Here is an 18,945-nt window from a genome sequence, read left to right as displayed (position 1 = left end):
GATCAAACTCACATAAATAAGATCAATATATGTTGTTTTATTCGGAGCACAGTTAGGTTAGAGAAAGGGGTAATAGACAGTATACTGCATAGTCATTAATATTAATATATATATATACCAGTGAGTGTGAAATCGAATGCACCAGACCGCGAAACATATTCTCTGTGAGCAAGACAAGGGGGATTGTTTCCTTCTATGGAAAATAAATTGCACAGTAATCAATATTTTTAAATGGCAGAAATCTCTCACTAAAAATAAGTCTTTGGAAAATAAGGCGAGCCTTTCGGTCAGTCACCCTTTCTGAAATATGTTATTTTCAATTGGACTGTTGAGCAACCAAAATAACACTCACGAATATCAGCAGGACTGAGCATAAAAACATACAGAAAGACTATAGAACAATTATATACATGTAACAACAACAAACTATCAACTAGTTTAGACTAAAAATAAAGACATGTATAGGATACAACTATCAAAATGAATATATAAGAATAAAATAATACTGAATGAGCGTTTAACAGTTGAATCGTTGTTTAATTGAATAAACTGAGATACCCGCAGCAGCACATTCGGTCGATCTAAGGCTCAATACCGCCCCCTGCTGGGTAAACATCGGTACTACTAGCAAGACACCAGTCGATGCAGTGCAGTGGTATTTAATGGCAGTGATCAACTACAACTACACATCCTTCATTACCATACATGAATAATAATACAATGAAAAACAGCTGCAAATGCAATGGGTTAGTCCAGTGTACTGAAGAGAATACAAAAATAGCAAATATTTTCACAGCTGTGTGGTCATCAAATTCTACGCGCTTATACTTTCATTGGACCTCCAACTAAATATTGAGACTGGGGGAAGAGAATTGTCCAGAATATGCAACGCCAAATCAAGATTTATGCAGTTTGGCAAAAATAATCTTCGCACAGAGCAGGAAGTGATTTTCACGAGGAGTCATTGCTTACCAGAAACGGTTCAACATAAAGGGACTGTTTTTTGGGGAAATATGCTTATTTGTCTGTGTGTGGCTGTGAACACCAGACCAAAACCAGCAGCATCAACTGGGAGGAGGTCAACGCCACTGAGCAGGGGTCAGTGGGCGGCCGGAGAAAGATCCACATACAACAACTCAGACGATCCTCAAGTGAAAACAGCGTTCAGGATGTCCTCGTGTGTTCCGTACTGCCATACATACAACTAGTCAATCTCCATGAACGACTGAGAAGACTCATCAGATGTTGGAAACACCAAGTAGACCTTGTGTTGGGAGAAAAGATCAAAGACATGTTATTACTGTATTATAGGCGTATGTGTTTCCACATTATTTAGGGGGAAAGCGACTCAGTGTCACGTTGGTGAACCATGTACCGCAAGTTCCTTAAGTATGTAAACAATTATAAATGATAGTTTGATTAACTCTAAATCCTTTGCTGAATTTCGATCATTGGAAATAAAACATTCTGAAATGAAAACACAACCTCGAGGATTCTCTTACCAATGGCTCAATGTCGTCATGCTGTTATGGTCCGACTGTACATCGATTACGACAAATACCCAAAGCGACATATTTCCTACAATGCAACATATACTTTCAAAGCCTTCATGAGCCACAACAAAGAGGGAGAAAAGGAGTCCAACGACAGCAGTTATTCAAAGTGGACATGACACCACGGGGCTGCATGGTGTCCGGTGTTTCAGGCCCGGTGGGCCAGAGGCCCAGGAAAGAGCTGTGAGTCGGTCTCACAGCCCAGAGGACAGTTTGTGTATTACAGCGTCCCAGGAGCTCCGATAATTTGACGTTCTGTCTCTCATACTGTAACACAACCATCATGTGTTTTATTCCAAAAATCTAGTCTCGGGTTGTGACGTTTCATTTTCCCATCGATCAGAATCCCGGTTCCCGTCAGCCGTTTCTCAAACGGGGGTCACGCTGAGGTCCTCGGACAGAGAGACGCCTGAGTCCCGGTCGCGGGCGGGTTCCTCAGCCTCGGCGTGTCTCCTCACGTCCTCGTGTCCGCAGCTGGCGTGGCGCTTCAGCAGCAGCCCGGGCGTACAGGGCGAGGAGCCGCGGAGGCCGAGCGCCGAGCCGCTCACCGAGGAGCCGCCGGGCGCGGAGCCGGTGTGTGCCGTGGCGTCTGGCGCTTTGGGCGTGGCCAAGGGAAGGCGCTCTGCCTCGTGGCTTTGCTCGTCATAGGCGTGGTTGACGTTGCCGCAGGGGAAACTCTGAAGCTTCGCCAGGTCCAGAGAAGCTTTGGTGGCGCTGCCCGTCGGGGTCCTGTGGGAGGACGGGGATGAGGTTGATGGAGTGCAGAGGCTGGAGGGGCCGGCGTGGGCGCTGCTGCACTCAGCCTCGTTGCTCTCCGAGGGCGGAGGAGTCGGTGCGTTGGAGGCGGTGGCGGTCGAGCTCGAGAGCGGCGCGGACTGAGTGTGGGCGAGGGCTTTCTTCCCCCGGAGGTTTTCCAAAACCCAGGAACCATACGTGGGGTTCCACAGGTTCTTCGTCTTGTTCTTCAGCCTCTGGCTCCCCGAGGAGGAGCCGTTTCTGGAGCTCGGCCGGCGATGAGGAGGCTCAGGGTGGAGCCAGTGGCCTCCCGCCGACGAACCGGGCGCCGGAACCGGCTCGGCCCGGCGCGGCTGCAAAGCCTCGCGGCACGATGTCACCTCGCGGTGGACGGGTTGGGTCCTCTGGAGGAGGAGGCGGGGTTTGGTGGGCTGTGGGGGAAGAAGAGGTGTTGGACCCAGAGAGGAGAGACCCAGCTGCAGGGAGGGGAAGGCCTGGGAGACGGGGCGGGACACCAGGAGCGGAGCGAGGCCGGCGGGGGGGGTGTGGTCAGAGGGGCCAATCATTGCGCTGCCTTTGTCCTCGGCGGTGGGGGAATTCTCCACTGGCAGGGGTGTGTTCATCACATCTGGGTCCTGATGCAGAACAGTGAAGGGGAAAAGTCATTAAAAAAAACCTCATTACAAGTATTGAACTGCACTTCCAAACAGGTGTGATGTATCATGAGTACAGAGTGGCGTGAGGTCGACCGTACCTGAGAGCAGTAGTTAATCCTCTCCAGGATGGTAGAGAAGTTGGGCCGGTGGTCGGGACAGTGTTGCCAACACTGGGTCATGATCCGATAGCTGCATCCATAGCAACAGACGTACATTTCAGATATAATAGTTTGTGATATGAACCGTCTTAGAAAATAAGTCACAGGAGTACAAAGACAAAAGGAGCAGCTTCTTCCCTGCGGTTGTCATCCTGATGAACTCTGACCCCCGGTGACTGTATCCCCCCCTCTACCCTAGCCTGACTGCCGCCCCCCTCCAGCCACTGAACATTTGCACTAAATTGTTCATTACCTTCGCATTGAAAATGTGGAAGGTTATGTTTTGATCGCCGTGTATTTATTTATTTATTTGTATGCGTGTTCCTCGCATAACACAAAAAGTATTAAACCGAATCGCATGAAATTTGGTGGGATGATTGGTTATTATCCGGGGACCATTTGATTAGATTTTGGGATCGATCGGGTCAAAGGTCAAGGTCATGAAAAGGTCAACATCTTCTTTTTACCATAGCACGGTCAATTTTTATCCAATTGGCATGCAACTAATGCCAACATTTTCATAATTCAATGCCAATCTTGTGATATGCGAAGGTATGCGCTCTACCGAGTGCCCATTCTAGTTTATTTAATATTGTTCTCCATATTCATAGTATTTATATCTTATCATGCCTCCTCCTACCTCATCTATAACTTCATAACCTCTACTGCCACCTTCACCGGTACTTTACCTGCACTTTACACATATCACATATCTATGTCACATCTGCACTTTTATCTATATTTATATTACCATTTGCACATACTCTGCACTCTTCTGCTTTGCACTTCTGGTTAGACGCTAACTGCATTTCGTTGCACCAGTACTTGAACTTTATGTAATGACAAAAAAGTTGAATCTAATCTAAAAAAAAGAGGAGAATCTGAGTCATCCCCGAAACCATCCCAGCTGTGCGCTGCTCCCACTGCACATACAGGCTCCTCTCTGATGTACTCACACAGGGCCCGGACAGCTCTTGGGAGGATCCATTCGGCCTCCACTGGTGACAAACTCCAGCACCTCTTGGTTGGTTTTACAAGGATACGGCATGAAGCCCAGAGAGAGGATCTCCCACAGCAGCACTCCGAATGACCTGCAGGGGGAGAGGCAGACCCACAGCTGAGTGAACCAGGATCAATCTGAAAACACTTACAGTTCTAACTAAGCTCATCATTAGTTTGATGATAATGCTTTTACTCTGTCTGGTATTGATGTGTCTTTGCTGTCAAATGTATCTATATTATCCCAGATGGTGACTGGTGATGCTTCAACACAGTTTACATGTCCCCACAGCTGGGTTGTGGTCACTGGAAAATAAGTGTGAAGAAAGATTGTGCCTCTAACTCTCTGAGTTTAACTATATTGTGGTCAAATAGTATCCCACTACTCTCACCACCAGTCTGACTAAGTTTGATGGACAGCTCCGCTGAATAAATCTGTCATCTCGCCATAAAAAGACACATTTTCTGAGCTTGATCCATAAACAAGCATTTATTCCAGGCTTCAAAAGTAACATTGTGAGTTTGCCAATGCCAAATATTCGACTCTCTTCTGGATACTGACCCTTAGTGCGTTCTTTCTCCAGCTGGCTCTGTGTCTTGAATACAGATGCTGTTGCTGTCTTGTTCACTTGATACATTTGTGTGCTTTTGTTGAGGAGTAAAACTACTTCGATCTCCCGCTCGTGTGGTACTGAGCGCGTGGATACTCTTTTACTTGGGTGGCAATGAAGCACTGGGTTACTTATCAGAACAATTTGGATTTGACATTAGTCGGAATGAAAAATAAATAAATCTTAAATGCATCTGTTTGTAACATCAGATTTAAGTTGTGAATTAAACATGATATTCAGCATTTCTGCTTGCATATTTGTGTCAGTTTAAAGTAACTCTTTAACAACAGGTCTCAAGTTGAGTTAAAAGTAAACAGTGATTGAAAACCTCTTGGTGAAAACAGACTTAGAACTGAATACAGCATATTATGTGGCTCAAGATCATAATACATTTAATTTGAATAGCGCTCTCCAAGGTACTCAAGGCATTTGATACCATGTGTCTGTCTTGCAGGTGAAGATTCCCTCCATGAAGGCCTCCGGCGGCATCCATTTGACTGGCAGCATGGCACGGCCACCTTTCCTGTAATAGCTGGCTCTGAGAAACCAAAGAAAAATCTCATTTAGGATTCTCCGTCATCAGTTTTAGAAGAGAAGGTAAATACCTCACGGCCATGAAACTTTGAATCTGTCTCTGCGGAGCCGACTGAGATTGCTTTTCAACCGGTCCCCCTTTCCCCATGCACATCAACCCCGCGCTGCCCAGACTCCGTCTCCGATGAGTCACCTCATCACGAGTCGTCCCGAGTGTGTCGCTGCGTGTGTCACTGAGTGTGTCACTGAGTGTGTCACTGAGTGTGTCACTGAGTGTGTCACTGAGTGTGTCACTGAGTGTGTCACTGAGTGTGTCACTGAGTGTGTGCCGCCGTGACGATGCAGAATGCAGCAGACAAACCTGTATATGTCTCGAGCCATGCCGAAATCGCCAATTTTGGCCACTCTGTCGGGTCCGGGGCAGGTAAGCAGGCAATTTCTTGCAGCAATGTCTCTGAAAATCACAGGATCTGTTATTGAATGTAGTTTTATGATGCCATTCGACTCCTGTTGGAAAATGGAAAATGATTTTTTTTTTAAAGACTATTTATAGAAAGATGGGTTTAACCCTCCTGTTACCTTCACATTTACCAACATATTTTACCCTCTGGGTCAATTTGACCCCAGCAATTAAAACCTCCAGAAAATTATTAGAATTAATATTGTTTTCCAAGTTTAAGTGTGAGGTACTTTATGTTTGTTTGTTGACTACCTAAATAGCCCTTTAAATATATAAAAAAGTTGATATTTCTTATATGTTTGACACAGTGAAAAACAGCCTGGGGTCAAATTGACCCCAAAGAACACCGACATTAAACATTGAATGGGGTCAAGTTGACCCTAAAGGTAACAGGAGGGTTAAACATTGAATGGGGTCAAATTGACCCTAAAGGTAACAGGAGGGTTAAACCATTCACCGACAAGCGGACATGTTTATGCTGCAATTGTTTTGACCGTTGTGGTTTACAGTGAACAAAGTCATCGTGTGACAAGAAAGGAGCCAACGATACACTCGATCAAACACGTGGCTGATTCAGCAACAGTCGGGAATATTTGAATGTGACACTATTTCTCATCCAACACCATTACTCATACTCATTACAATACTCATTCAAGTGTTTTCGATGCTATAGAAGGGGCATTCAAAACATCTTTAAACAGAGTCGTCGTAACTGGGTGCAGCTCTGAACCTGTGGATGAAGTGGTTCTCCTCCAGGTAGCGACAGCCGAAGGCGATGTCTCTGGCCATCTGCAGCAGCTCCCGCATGGTGAGAGAAGAGGTCTGGCCCTGAGTACAAGCACAGCTCAATTTAGTGTGTGAAACAAACACACACACGCGCGCACACCTCAGACACACACAGAAATGTGGAGTCCAGACGTACAGCCCGTGGCCTGTTCTGTCTCAGGAAGCTCTTCATGTCTCCTCCGGTCATCAGCTCCAGCAGGATAAAGCGTGGCAGGATGTTCAGACTGACGCCGATGCAGCGCACAATGTTGTCGTGGCTGAACTTGCTGCGTGGACAAACAGGGAACAGCTCGGGTTAGCAGGTTGGTCATTGTGTGTGTTGATCCTATTTTCCTAAATCATACTGGATGGGCAAGAGAAATACATGATAAGTGAATGAAAGCGAGAGAGAGAGAGAGAGAATGTCAGCCCTCTGGCGTTGTTAAATATCAGCCACCATTGACATGATGCGAGCCGTTGAGAGCCAATCACAATGCTCACAATCCCTAATTGGGCACCTTGAAGTTGTGTCTTCTCTCGTATCATTAGTCATGTTCTGCTTCACTGTGAAAGTGAATTTTATACTTTATGATCCACGCTGGCATCTTTCGGTGCTACTCCGAACACCGGAGTCCCCCAAGGCGGTGTGGTGAGCCCACTGCACCATCGGGTATGCCGAGAGTTTTTTAACAAATGGAAAATCCCATTTCTTCAATATCATTGGTGGTGCACATTTGAGTTCCTCTGAGTCTCAAGCACAAGTCCAGAAGGCACCTGGACAGCGTGTATTTTTGTTTCTGTTCTTCAAAAATAAGAGGGAACATGGGCACATTTGATCCAGAGGCTGTTCTTGAAAATCTCTCTCTCTCTCTCTCTCTCTCCTCTCTCCCTCTCTCCCTCTCTCTCTCTCTCTCTCAGCGGCCAGTTGATGATGTCTACAGACAGCTGTTCTGGAAGAAGAGTGTATTGGGTGAATCAATGTGTGAACTGCAGTTTGGTGCACCTCATAATCAGGGCCTCCATCAGGAAATCCATTTCGTCCTGTTCGGAGCAGATTTCTGGAAGAGTCTGTGGAGCAGAACGAATCAGAGCAGCAGTTTGAGGTGCGTCAAGAAACAAGCTATCATCAGGCCTCTTCAGCGGACCAATGAAAAGGAGAAACCATGTAAAGTTCACTTAGCTGCATATTTTTTAACCTTGTGTAGCTTTTAAGTGATTTGAGGGCATTGACTGACTTTCTTGAGGTCATCCAATCATTCTGTGCAGTCATACGGACATTGCAGTAGTAATTATATATTTTTTCCCACCAATTGTGTGCACAACAAGCCACATGTTCATATTATGCAGTAATAAGTAAAGCAAATAACCCTGCTCTAAAAAATAGCATAACAAAAAACGTGTCTTTTTCTTCATGTCTGTGTGACCTTTAGATCCAAAAGTCGGAGGCCCCCCTGTGGGATGTTGTTGAGATGATTACGGTATGTATGTAATGAACACAACTCCCGTTGAGATGCTGTCATCTGACTCCTAGGTGCAAGCTGACCTTTATGGCCACCTGCAGGGGGCTGTTATCGCTGCTCATCCCCAGAACTTGTCCTTCATAGACTTCACCGAATGCACCGTGGCCGAGAGCCCTGAGAAGAAGAAAAAAAGGCGAAATAATTGAAGCGAAACAAATAGGAACAAATGTGTGTACCACAAGTAAAGGCATCGGCACCTCAAACTGACATGTTGACATGTGCAGGTGTGTCGTACCTGAGAAGCGTTATGTTCTTGCGTGGCACTTCCTTCAGTTCATTGAGTGAGGCGGCCTTCCCTGCAAAGCAGTAGTTGGGGTTGTAGTCGGTCATGATGGTGGAGGAGCGGATTTGCTCAGCTTGTACTCTGGACTGTGCAGATGCCCCCGCACTGCATGCAGGTAGTTCTTCCTGCGGTACCACGCTGAAGACAGACACCAAACAAAACCAGCTTCTTTTACTTCAAATTCTAAGAACCTCTGTTCATTTTTTTTTTATCATCACAACACAAACTGGACCCCATACTTGCATTTTAAGTTGTAAAAGCAACTTCCTGACTCTCTGCTATCTCAGTGCCAATGTAACAACGACATCCTCAGCGCCAGTGACAAGAGAGTCTGTTCGTAAAGGAGTTGGTGGACACCCACTTTAAAGTGGGAAATTGGTTTTTACCTGAAGAACCACACACACACACACACACACACACTTTTGTTTTCTTATCTTAACTTTCTCATGCTTCTTTTCGTACAGTGCACTCGTGTACCGTGTCAAAATCTGCAAACACTCAGTTACCTTCAGATAACTGAATGAAGTGACCAGAGTACAGATGATGAGGACCACTTTTGCATAAATGAGCGTGCCTTCGAGAAAAATGTAAATTAGTATAATTAATGCCACATGTGAAGATGAATGTAAGAAACCATCCATCTGTCTCTGGCAATATTTGGTCACTACCTAAAGACATGTTCTCCTCCAAGAGCCTGACACACTCCGGCATACAAAGCAAATACAATAGCTATTTCACTCGCTCACTTCATTATATAAAGAGACACATTTACCTCCAATTAGTTCATAATACAAGTGTTTCTGCAACTTGAGATTATTGGTGTTGAAGTATTACACAATAGCATCCATAGTTCATTTTAAATTATATTATGATTCACAATGCAAAGTCAAATGAGATAATGCCAACGTAAGTAGAACGGGTAATTTATGTCGAATATCCGAATGCAAAAATGCCTCAAAAGAACGAAACATACAATCCATTTGTGAAAAAGAGGTTTGGTGAACAGACTAATTGCACACTCGTTCTACAGGACTACGACTATTCATGAATTGGGTTCATACCAAAGAGGAAATTCAAAATACGAGAAAATTGGGGAATGCGGCAAATTCTCCTGACTCCCCCGTACAAGCCACTGAAGAACACATCTGTGCGTACGAGTGGCTCTTGCAAGAGGCCCAACGTGTTGCCGGACGCATGTGGGATGTCCTCTCCTTGGTTACTGCTCCTGTCTGGGCCAGTGAGTGGGGACTCACCCGCCATGGAGGCAGCCCACATCCCCGATGCAGGTCGGTAGTCTGCCAGGGAGGGGGGGGGTGCGTGCAGGTAAGAGGTGTCGGAGAGCCATCGCCCGGTGCAGACGCTAGGGACCCAGGGGGGTCGGGATGAGGGGCGGGATGAGGAGGAGGAGGAGGAGGAGGAGGAGGGGAAGGGGAAGGATTAGGAGGAGGGGAGGGGGAGGAGGAGGAGATGTGGCGCCCAGGGAACAGACTACCTCCCTGCATGAGGGAGAGCTCAGTTGAAGAGACACTGTTAACCTGAAGCGCGGGTGTGTGTGTGTGTGTGTGTGTGTGTGTGTGTGTGTGTGTGTGTGTGTGCTCTTTGCAACAGAAAGCCACATGGATGTAGTTGCACAAATGTTTAGTTTTAGTTTTGATTTATTCATTTGCAAATGTACACAATCACACTCAGTGCAGTTAGTGAGGAAGTCACACTTAACAGCTCATCCATTTTTCATCAGGCATATAGGAGTCAGCTTAGTTTGCACACTGTCTGGTTATTATAGGAGTCATGCACTTGTTTGTTCTTGTTCTTTAATAAGCTAAACAACCATCTTATCTGCGATTAATACCCGACTAGAACAACTCTGATAACACAGAATGCATCTCTGTTCATCCACACAACCAAACTCACTTTTTGAATTTTTGTTTCACATTTAAAAAATGCTGAAATACCATTAATCTGATGACTACTACTTGTTGGCCTGGCTAGTCTTAACCCTACTATAACTTTAATGTATTTCTCATTTTTATAAAATATAAAATCGATCCAAAAATGTTGGCCATTTCTTCAAATCTCCTCTCGACATCAATCTCAACATCCATGACTGGTATTCTTGTTTTCTACTGTTGTAAAAAAAAACAATAGTTTTCTTCCATTGTGTGTTTCATACATTTACATATGCATCTAATAACAATACATATCATAATAGCTTCTGCAACGAGAACACATTCAGCCAATTGATGTGAAGCTAATTTACAAAAAAAGAAAGGTAGAATAAAGAGGCTCATGAAGTGTCTGAAATGAAAAGGCGGTTCCATATCGTATTTATTGATTTGTTGAACATGTTTCTCGGGACAAGGGACAATGATATTTCCTAGTGTCGTGAGATGTAAGTTCACCAGTACAGGACTCACAGGATTCATCATAAATCTTCCTCTGATGAATATCAATACAACATGTCTGGCTTTTCATTCCCCAGAGTTGTCACGATATTTTGATTGAGAGTGAGGAGGAAAACATCACCAAGATCTGGTCTCACTGCGAATGGGTGGAAAAAAAACCTCCATATCTGTAATCCATCAGATATGCTTCGTATTCATCGCTGCCCTTGACGGAGGTTATCGTATCGGCTTGGTCAAAAGCCCGACGTGCTCTTGCTTTGGAGCCCGGTCGTCTCGTAGCCCGGCGAGCTGAACGCGTGGTTCGTAGTTTACAGGTCGTGCTGCGCTCACTCCTCCAGAGGAACACGCTGAAATCCACCAATCTGATTGTGAGAAGGAAAAAGCAAGCCCTCCACTCTCGAGCTTGACTCTCAGTGAGGTTAACGAGAGGATGAGCAAGGGAATCGCTCGTACTCAAACTTAGTGGAGGATGAGTGTGTGGAGCAAAGTGTCAGGGTTCCCTTCCTTATTATCTGGCTGTCAAAAAGGTGACGAAGGTGCAAAAAGTGTCATAAACTTTAAAATCCCTCACTGTCCAAAATTATTTCAGAATTACTGCAAATGTTTTTGTTAAAACTGCTTTTGATATAAAGTTTCTGCGGTTAATAAAGATAGATTTACTATATTGCAGAGCAACATTAGCCAACGTCAGATCACTGATTCATTCATATACAATATTAGATGCTGGTTGTAATTCCTCAGTTGTCCCTCTTTCTCTTTCCTGGAGAGTTATTGCTACCGAGTGGTACAATTAAAAATGGTATATTGTCAATTCTCTAATTATTCCTATTTCAAGCACTTTATTTGCCTAAGAATCGGCAGCAAAGCATTTTACAGCAATCCTGGTTGTTATATTTCGCCTCAGATTACAGAAATCAAACACATCTCGTCATCTCGGCATTGAACGCTAACGGCGCTTTGTGTAATCGTCTCTTTCTGTATCGCAGCTCAAGTCTTTTTGCTGAACCCCAATAATCCTATCACAGAGAATGAATGCCCATGGGTTATTAAGATAGACTGCATGCGAAAACACATATTTTCCAACTATATCTGGATTAAAACACAGATTAGCACTTCAGTGGCACTTAAATGGCTCTTATTGTTGACTATGTTGAGGAAATGTTACTTTCTGTATTCTTGTTGTTCTGAGTTTGTACTCTTGGTTGATGAACTTATTGTAAGTCGCTCTGGATAAAAGCGTCGGCTAAATGACATGTCATGTAATGTAATGCTTCCCAAAATGCCTAAAATGCTATTCTCTTTTCAGCAACTAAATCTTAACATCTGACATTTTCTGCTGTCTTCTCTAACTCCTCAGTACAAATCTCCAGCTGTGAAAGTTTCTTGTTTAATGTCAAACCTTTCTGCTCGTCCTTTTTATAGCCAATAATGTGTCTTTATGTAGACGTCATGCAGTGAGATATTTACAGCACATCTCTACCGCGTCGTGCCTCCATGAACGCAATCGCGGTCGAGGCAATAAATACATCATCTCATCTCGCTTCTCGTTGGCCGTATAATCTCGTTTCAAACTGTGTGGCACAAAAAAAAGAAAGCAAAAAAGTTGAGTCACCTGAAATGATGCTCGTAATAAAAAGTGTCCGTAAGTGCTCGGCGACATCTAATCCTAAACCCGACCTCTCCCGCAGCCCCTTTAACCCTCTGGCGCGTAGCCAGCAGAGGGCATTTAAACCAACACTTCCTGTTTCAGCAACATCTGGAAGCATCTGTGTTTCCAGCGGCTGCTCACAGCCGGTGGAAGGCGGAGGGTACAGACTGCACACAGAACTGGGGAAGTCTCTTACTGAGGATGACGCCGGTGCAGATCAGCGCGACGCCGCTCGCGACGGTGGAGACCACGACTGCCAAGACCAGAGACGTCGACATCGGGCCCTGCGGAGCCGGGCCCTGGGAAGCTGCTCGGAGGGAAGCGAGAAGAGAACAAAGAAACTGCTTTAGTTTTCGATTGAGCATCATTTCGAGGGAGTGAATAAATTCAATTCAATTCAGTTTATTTGTATAGCCCAATTTCACAAATTACAAATTTGTCTCAGAGTGCTTTACAATCTGTACACATAGACATCCCTGACCTTTGACCTCACATCAGATCAGGAAAAACTCCCAAACAACCCTTCACGGGGAAGAAAGGGAAGAAACCTTCAGGAGAGCAACAGAGGAGGATCCCTCTCCAGGATGGACAGAACAATAGATGTCATGTGACCAGAAGGACAGATTTAGAGTTAAAATATATTCAATGAGTAAGACAGAGTGTATGAATAGTTGGTAGTCGGCATATTCCACGATCCAGACCTCCACGACCCATCAGGCAGATGGAGGTAGAGAGGAGGAGTGGGCGGAGTCTCAACAGATGACCCGTTGACACATTGAGACTTTCATACGAGAAAAACAAATCGTGCTCGGGGCGGTTCCGTACCCATGGTGCTGACACATGTGACGTTGTCGCTGGCCAGGACTTCGTCGTCGCCGTCGCAGAGACACAGGATGAGGTGGGTGTCCTCGTCTCGTTTGCAGCTCTGCGCTTGACAGTGGCTGCAGTTCAGCTGCACCTTGATCTCACACTCGCCGTGACTCTCCATGGCTACAGGGGACATTGAACACACACATACACACACACACACACACACACACACGGATGCAGAGCAACACAAACACAATCTGTAAAGGGAGGGTGCCTCAAACAACTTTGTTTCACCCATTGTCGTTGTTCCTATTTTGTTGCATTACAACCTCAAATTAGAATGTATTATTTGTATTTGTATATTATGGACCTTCACACAAAATAGTCAAAATTGGTGAAGTGAAAATTTTTTTTTTTTAAAAGGTCACTTGATCATTTAAATGAAGTCCTCATGTGTGCATTCCATGTCACATGACCTCACTATTAACCCTCCTGTTGCCTTAGGGTCAATTTGACCCCATTCAATGTTTAACCCTCCTGTTACCTTTATATTTACTGACATATTTTACCCTCGGGGTCAATTTGACCCCAGCAATTAAAACCTCCAGAAAATTATTAGAATTAATATTGTTTTCCAAGTTTAAGTGTGAGGTACTTTATGTTTGTTTGTTGACTACCTAAATAGCCCTTTAAATACATAAAAAAGTTGATATTTCTTATATGTTTTACACAGTGAAAAACAGCCTGGGGTCAAATTGACCCCAAAGAACACAGACGGGTACAAGTTGTGTACGGGACGTTGAAAACACATCATGTGAATTTTATGTTTTCCCAGTTGTCCCCAATAAATTAGGAAAAGTCATGAAATATGAAGCAAAAAAAATGATGTCAATCATTTATTTAGAGACGTTAAACATTGAATGGGGTCAAATTGACGCCAATAGGAGGGTTAATGTCCACCTCGCCTGCCATGCGTTGTGTTCCTCTCTCGGCGGGTTTCTTGTGCACTCAAAAAAACGATTCAAGCCCTTCTTAGAGGTGACACAGTTAAATATTGTTTGATACATTTAAATAAATCAATTACAAAACGAAGATATTTATTTTGAATGGGTGTAACACAAAATGTATGAATACTTTCATTTATTAGATTTATTTAGGTTACACTCACAAAAACGATTCAAGCCCTTCTTCTAGGTGACACATTTAAATATTGTTTGATCCATTTAAATAAATCAATTACAAAAATAGATATTTATATTTCATGGGTGGAACACAAAATGTATGAATTCTTTCATTTATTAGATTTATTTAGGTTAGATGGTGTGCATATCAACTCAAAATAAATGTGTTTCATTGAGGACTACCCTTTGCGCATGCGCCTTCTGAAAATCAGTTGTTTACAAGGTGAAGACACTTTCAGGGCTGTACGGTGGTGTAGCGGCTAGCACCGTCGCCTCAAAGCCAAAGGTCTGTGGGTTCAATTCCCAGTCGGGGCTTTCATTCTGTGTGGAGTTTGCATATTTTCTTCGTTAGTTCGTTAGTTTATATTTTGAGTTGGACAAACACAAATTAATTTAATTTAATGAATATCGTTATTTTATTTTAGATGTATTTGATACAAATGAGTTGGACTAACTTAATTACATTGTATTGCACTGATGTACTAAATTTGAGTTGGAGTTGCATATAATTATTGGATGGAAAACCTGCCAACAATTTAATTGAGTTCATCCAATGAGTCATTTCTTTGGGTGTGGTGACATTCTTTACACGTTGGTGATCTGTGAGATCAAGTGAAGCTCCGATTGCACGCTGGTGAACTTTATTTAAATAATCAAGTAACTTTTGAAGCTAATTGGTTGCACCAGATCGGATATAAAAGCCTTCATAGCAAAAGGAGGTGGATATTAAAAAACTTCAAATTAATAGAAATGTAGTTTAGTTCCAGGTTATAATGCAACTAAAAAGAAAAGAAAAACATCGCTGGGTTGAACTGTTGAACAAGGCACAGTACGTGTGCAACAATCCAACAATGAACTAAAGTCTTGTCTGTGCAGACAACGCCTGCTCCTTTATATCTCATTACTAGAGCCGAGCAGCTTAATTGTTTTCCAAAAAATATTAAAAACACATTAATTAGCCACAGAGTTGCACTGAATACAAGGAGAATATGTGCGTCATACTGAAGCTCATTCATCCCTTCAAGACAAGATGATTTCACTACATTACCGAAGAATTCCGCAATAACAATTACATGTTATTATCTTTGTTTAGACCTCGCTTAGAATGCATTTCATCTCTTTGAACACTGCTGGGGATGCCGCTGTGTTTGAACGCTTTGACTGACAGCACACGGAGCAACAACAACAACAACAGCAGCGTCTTTCACAGGAGATTGGAGGACTGCGTGTTGACACCAAAGGCAACGAGCTGCATGAGGCTGTGAATTAACCAACTGCCTTCTGCTGCTCCCGCTGAATAATGAGAATCAGATGGTCAAAACACACACATGAGCAAGCGGCCTGAGTGTTCAGACACACACACACACGCACACACACATACACACACTCTGCCTTCTACTTATACAGGACTGTCTCAGAAAATTAGAATAATTCTGGATTCATTACAAATCAACTGAAATATTGCAAGCCTTTTTATTTTTATATTGCTGATTATATTACAGCTTAAGAAAATCAGACCAAGTAAAACATGATATTCTAATATTTAGAGATAGGATATTTGAGTTTCTTAAGCTGTAAGCCATAATGCATGACATTTTTGTTTTTTTAATTGCATTACAGAAAATAAAGAACTTCATCACAATATTCTAATTTTCTGAGACAGTCCTGTATATCCCAGTGTTCTTGAATTTGACTTGTTGCAAGAACATTTTTATCAGAACTTCCACTGTCTCTACAATTTTGCTGCATTATTATTTCTATTATTATAATTAATACATGAAATACACTCTACATTTTCATTCTAATCCATTTTAGTTGAATATATAAATACATCTCACGGTCAATTTGTTCCAGCAGATTAAATAGTCTTATGGTCATTTCTACTCTACTTTTCTCTATTGTAGTTGTCAAAACACTCGTAACTCATGGGTAAAGTTTTTGAGGGGGATTTAAATCCCATCTCATTGTTTTCATCTGTAGATGGTGTTTTCTGTCTTTGATCTCTATTCTATTACTGCACCTCATGGTCTTCATCAGCGGAAGGAGTTTGCTCTCTACTCCACTTTATTCAATAACGTTCTACTCTGATCTAATCTACTTAACTCTACTTTATTCGATTATACTTTGACAAAAACAATCTTAATTCAAAGGACGATTCAAAGGCGTTTTTTCTTCTTTCAACTGCTTTCACAGTCTTCAACAGGAGATGACATTTGCTCTTTAGTCATCCTCTTATTTTCACTACTCCCATCTGGCCGAGACATTATCAAATTTATCAGCATCATTGTCTTGATAAAATAATCTTATGATGTCAGTCTCACCTGCCAGAGGCTGAAGGAAAATCTCTCCCATCGGATGAATGAATGAGATGCCGTTCTGCCCGTCGGCTGTGATCTCATCCGTCAGCGCAGCGTCGCCTCCTGTCACACAATCAGAGTTACAATACTGCCAAAACCATTCTGACCCAGTTATGACCGTTCACGCTTGTCAGTTTGGTACCACTTTCGACAGTTTATTAAAAAAAACAAAAAAACTATGTTAATATGATATGATATTCCTTTATTCGTCCCACAGTGGGGAAATTTCTAAAATCATAGCAGCGGTGCACATCAGAGCATCAATGAAAATAAATATAAAACACAAAACTAAATACTAATACTAAATACTAAATATTCAGGGGGAAAATAAAGTAAAGTGCTAGTAAATATATATATTTTTTTCAACCTAATGTTTACCTCAGCGACAAAAAGCTGAAAGATTGCTTTAGCTCTTCTGCATCTCAAGGCCGAAAGCATAGACTTTGACGAAAGCAAATGTTCCATAACGTTGCACTGCATGCTGGTCCTTAGCATAACTCACATTACTGCAGATTTGCACACACACGTGATAGTGACACACGTTGCAAAACTATTTTATCAGTTGAAGTTGTGTCATTTCTGTTGGGAGTTGACTGTTGGCTGCATCCAGACAGGCAGGAATAATGCTGATTGAAGAACACGTTAACGCTCAGAAAGCTACGGCGATATTCTCGGAGGGATTAGCGCCGTGTCGGGGATGAAATGTCAAGAGGCAGCGAGACACAAACGGGATTTGTGTTTTAGGGCAGGGGTTAGAAATGGAAAAAGCAATGTCGCTCGAGGTAGCGGAAAGGAAGACGTTACCTCTGTAACCTCCTCCACCGCCTCCAGCTGTGCAAGCCCCGCCTCCACCCCCGAAGCCCCCAAAGGTCGACCAGCTGAGCTTGGACAGGGCGAGTGAACACGAGGACCCCCCCTCCGCACCCTCCAACAGAGACTCTCCTGCCTCCAGGTGAGGACTGGGACTGTCTTTCCAGCCTCCACCTCCACCTTCAGGGACACAAGCATCACACAGTATTGTATCATATGCTTTATATATCATACATGTTTTATAAAGGGGAGAAATAACAATGTTAGACATCAGCAGAGGGCACTGACTTGTATTTTCATATCGTGAAAGGACTCTCAAGACACATAGAAAATGAAAAAGTCCCGAAAAACGCTTCCCATAATGCAACTGGATAATATATTTTGTTAGAAAGAGAAGAGAGGCTTTCTGTAATCAACACCTCAGAACAATTTGAGAGTTTTAAAGTGTCTTTAAGGTCGTTGTAGTTTTTAATAACTGGGTTTTAAATTCTACCATGCTTTTTTGTGACTAAGATGTTTTTTTGCTCGTTTAATTTTCTTGTGTTGATCAATGTAGTCATTTATTAATTAGATGTTTTTACTGAGGCTGTTTTTTTTAAATGTAATGTGTGTAATGTGTTCTTTTTTATGACGTTTATTGTGCTGGAGCTGCAGCATCCTTTGAAGGCTGGACACTATTTAGCCGTCTTGTGGAGTATACTGTTCGTAAACTGTGCTTCTTCACACATTCTGAGTATCACCCCGATGAATGCCTTGCTCATCAACACATTGGTGAAATAACAAATATTCTTCCTTTGTTATTTGAGCCCGTAATTGGCCGGTGAAGTAGCGAAATAACGCTCTCCTTATAAATCAGTTGTTGCTAAGACGAGCTGAGGTACCCCGCTGACGTCACTTCATTCAATGATATTGATTTATCGGAGCCCGCAGGAGCTGACCAGTGTTGACGTTCAATCTTCAATGTCATTGGCTCTAGTCAGCTGTAATCTCTATAAATAGATATTTGCATAGGAATGCAGAATCTGTCGGCAGTGCAGGAACAAGACGTTGATATTGGAAACATCTGGAATTTGTTAGACGTCCAAGTAGTAAAGTATTATTGGCCCCGAGACTATAAATATATGGACGGCAAGGATTTCCATAAAAAGAGCTCTGTCTTGTTGAGATTAAGTTTGACAAGATGGGAAGACCTCCAGCTGCAGATTTGAGTGAAGCATGAGAGATGAAAAGCAGCATGGAAGCCAGAGCAGACGTGAGACATTAAATAAGCTCATGTTTTGCTGTGTTGTGTTTTTTTCTTCTTCCTCTGTTCACGTGCGACTGACTGGTGGGCGGACAAGAGAGGCTTCAGCCCGTCAGCACGGCTCTCAAGAAACAATGGTTACCTTCGCATTGAAAATGAGGAAGGTTATGTTTTGATCGCCGTGTATTTATTTATTTATTTATATTTATTTATTACTCGC

At 43.1% G+C, this 18,945-nt stretch overlaps 1 protein-coding gene across 1 annotated transcript in view; it reads right to left on the bottom strand.

The window, feature by feature from the left end:
• Positions 1-17: 17 nt before the first annotated feature.
• ltk (leukocyte receptor tyrosine kinase) overlaps positions 18-18,945 on the bottom strand; it is a 43,399-nt gene continuing 24,471 nt past the window's right edge. The window contains 15 exon segments of the mRNA XM_056426271.1: positions 18-2,923; positions 3,043-3,133; positions 4,059-4,193; positions 5,149-5,250; positions 5,608-5,700; positions 6,437-6,534; positions 6,629-6,758; positions 7,475-7,539; positions 8,015-8,105; positions 8,227-8,338; positions 8,341-8,412; positions 12,521-12,631; positions 13,150-13,314; positions 16,637-16,735; positions 17,477-17,662. Of these exon segments, the coding sequence (XP_056282246.1) occupies positions 1,922-2,923; positions 3,043-3,133; positions 4,059-4,193; positions 5,149-5,250; positions 5,608-5,700; positions 6,437-6,534; positions 6,629-6,758; positions 7,475-7,539; positions 8,015-8,105; positions 8,227-8,338; positions 8,341-8,412; positions 12,521-12,631; positions 13,150-13,314; positions 16,637-16,735; positions 17,477-17,662 (2,552 nt within the window). The 3' untranslated portion in view covers positions 18-1,921.

The sequence above is a fragment of the Pseudoliparis swirei genome, chromosome 11, assembly GCF_029220125.1.
Source record: "Pseudoliparis swirei isolate HS2019 ecotype Mariana Trench chromosome 11, NWPU_hadal_v1, whole genome shotgun sequence".
Taxonomy (NCBI): Eukaryota; Metazoa; Chordata; class Actinopteri; order Perciformes; family Liparidae; genus Pseudoliparis; species Pseudoliparis swirei.
Note: the sequence above shows the minus strand (reverse complement) of the source record. Positions and strands in the feature narration are given on the sequence as shown.